Source organism: Neomonachus schauinslandi, chromosome 16, assembly GCF_002201575.2.
Source record: "Neomonachus schauinslandi chromosome 16, ASM220157v2, whole genome shotgun sequence".
Lineage (NCBI taxonomy): Eukaryota > Metazoa > Chordata > Mammalia > Carnivora > Phocidae > Neomonachus > Neomonachus schauinslandi.
This window is the reverse complement of record NC_058418.1, coordinates 47088493-47090746: the sequence shown is the minus strand read 5'-3', so window position 1 is coordinate 47090746 and position 2254 is coordinate 47088493. Positions and strand designations below refer to the sequence as shown.

At 54.5% G+C, this 2254-nt stretch overlaps 1 protein-coding gene across 1 annotated transcript in view; it reads left to right on the top strand.

The window, feature by feature from the left end:
- The first annotated feature begins 476 nt into the window (after positions 1-476).
- GLG1 (golgi glycoprotein 1) overlaps positions 477-2254 on the top strand; it is a 160500-nt gene continuing 158722 nt past the window's right edge. Inside the window, exon 1 of the mRNA XM_044911309.1 lies at positions 477-917. Within this exon, the coding sequence (XP_044767244.1) occupies positions 477-917 (441 nt within the window). The remainder of the gene's footprint in view (positions 918-2254) is intronic.

Genomic DNA, 2254 nt, shown 5'->3' with positions numbered 1-2254 from the left:
CTTCTTCCTGGGTAAGAAAGATTGAGGCAGGTAGAAAGCAGCAGGGAGAGATGCAAGAAGAGGCTCTTAGATTTCGGAATACACCTGATCGTGTAAAGTTCACCTCTACACACAAAGTTTTTTGTTTTAGTTTTTCCCCCCAATCACTGAACAGGCGACATACTCTACCGGCCATCTTGGTTGTGGCAATCCCAATTCCTCTTTATTTTTCTGTGACGACAACCAAGGGAATGAGGCAAAGCCGCCCAGCCCAGGCTTTTTAAGGCGCTCCAGCAATTCCCCAGGCAAAAAGCCTCCAGGGCCCAGGGCGTGGGCCGTTTCAAGCGCAGCCTCCTCCAAGGTTCCGCTCCCGGCTCGCCGATCTGCGGCGGCCGGGGAGGGGCTCGGACTGGCCCCACCGGGCCCCGCCCGCGGGCCCGCCCCCTCATTTAAATACGCGGCGCCGGCGGGTGCGTCGAGCTCGCCGCGGACCCAAGATGGCGGCGTGTGGACGTGTACAGAGGATGTTCCGCTTGTCGGCGGCGCTGCAGCTGCTGCTGCTCGCGGCGGCCGGGGCCCAGAAACTCCTGGGCCAGGGCGGCCACGGCCAGGGCCAGGGCCCCGGGGCCAACTTTCCGGCCTTTGTAGGGCAGACTGGAGGCGGCGGGCCGGCAGGTCAGCCGCTGCTCCAGCTGCCTCAGTCATCTCAGCTCCAGCACCAGCCGCAGCAGCCGCAGCAACCGCCTCAGCCGCCGCAGCCGCCTTTCCCGGCGGGTGGGCCTCCGGCCCGGCGGGGCGGAGCGGGGCCCGGCGGGGCTGGCGGGGGCTGGAAGCTGGCGGAGGAAGAGTCCTGCAGGGAGGACGTGACCCGTGTGTGTCCCAAGCACACCTGGAGCAACAACCTGGCGGTTCTCGAGTGCCTGCAGGACGTGAGGGAGGTGAGGAGGCGGGACGGGGCCGGGAGGGCCAGGCCTGGTGCGGGCCCGAGGGTGTTGCCGGCCTTGGACGCCGCTGACGCCGGTCCGCTGTTTCTCTCTCTTCTTCTGTGCTGCGCTCCTTCCCTCCCGGTCTCTAACTAGCTCCCCAGCGCATTCCGAGAAGAGGACCCCCCCCCACCTTTCATTCCCTCCCTGGTATGGGGGTCTGGGACTCAGACCTGGCTCCTGGCCGCTGTCTGCGAAGGCCCAGAGCGTGTTTATGTTTGCTCCGGTCTTTTGTGTGATGCTCTAAGCACAGTGGCTCCTCGCGGAAGACCTGCTTAGAATTTGGCTATTTGTTTAGACTTTGACAGTTCGTAGCAGCCCTTTTAAACATGAAAAATGGTTGGCGGGCGTACCTAAGCTGTTAAGAAATGATCTGTTTATTGGCAGTAGATAACGTTTGTTTAGGTAACTCAGGTTCTGTTCTGATGTGTATTGTAGTCAATACCGAATTTACTGTCTTTACCCCATTCTTTTGTAATTTAGTAAATTCGTGTTATCAAATAGGGTGTTGAAACTAATGTATCTTTTTTTTTTCTTAATTTCTTTTGGTCAATTTGTAGTGAATCTCAAGCTATTACTCCAAGTAAATTAGAGTCCCAAAGCTTGAAAAGTTTTGGTGGGGGGACAGCAGTCGAAGGTGTAATACCTATACAGTATTTGTGATTGGGTTGTGGGATCTTGCCTTTCTGACGTCTGAATATGATTTTAGAGTACCTTTTAATGAAATCTAGATTTAATACTCTTTTTTAAAAAGATTTTATTTATTTATTTGACAGAGAGAGACACAGCGAGAGAGGGAACACAAGCAGGGGGAGTGGGAGAGGGAGAAGCAGGCTTCCCGCAGAGCAGGGAGCCCGATGTGGGGCTCGATCCCAGGACACTGGGATCATGACCTGAGCCGAAGGCAGACGCTTAATGACTGAGCCACCTAGGCGCCCCTAGATTTAATACTCTTTAATGTGAGTCAGTTAACTGACATGTCTTCTCTTGATTTAATGCTGCAAACATATTTGAAAATTCCCAAAGTTTGGGAGCAACTCTGGTAGGGTTGTGGGGTTTTTGTTTGTCTGTTTGCTTGTTTTTTAAGATTTAGGTGTATAGAATTAGACCTAGAGGTTGACAAATAGAATGAAATTGCTGCTTGATACAGTTTTGTGTGGGAAGTTGTATCATTAGAATTCTGTAAGGTGTTCATGATCATGGGATCGCTGGTTTGTAGAAAATTGCTAGGCTTGGAAGTACTCCTCGCCCCCCCCCCCCCCCCCCCCCCCCCCCCCCCCCCCCCCCCCCCC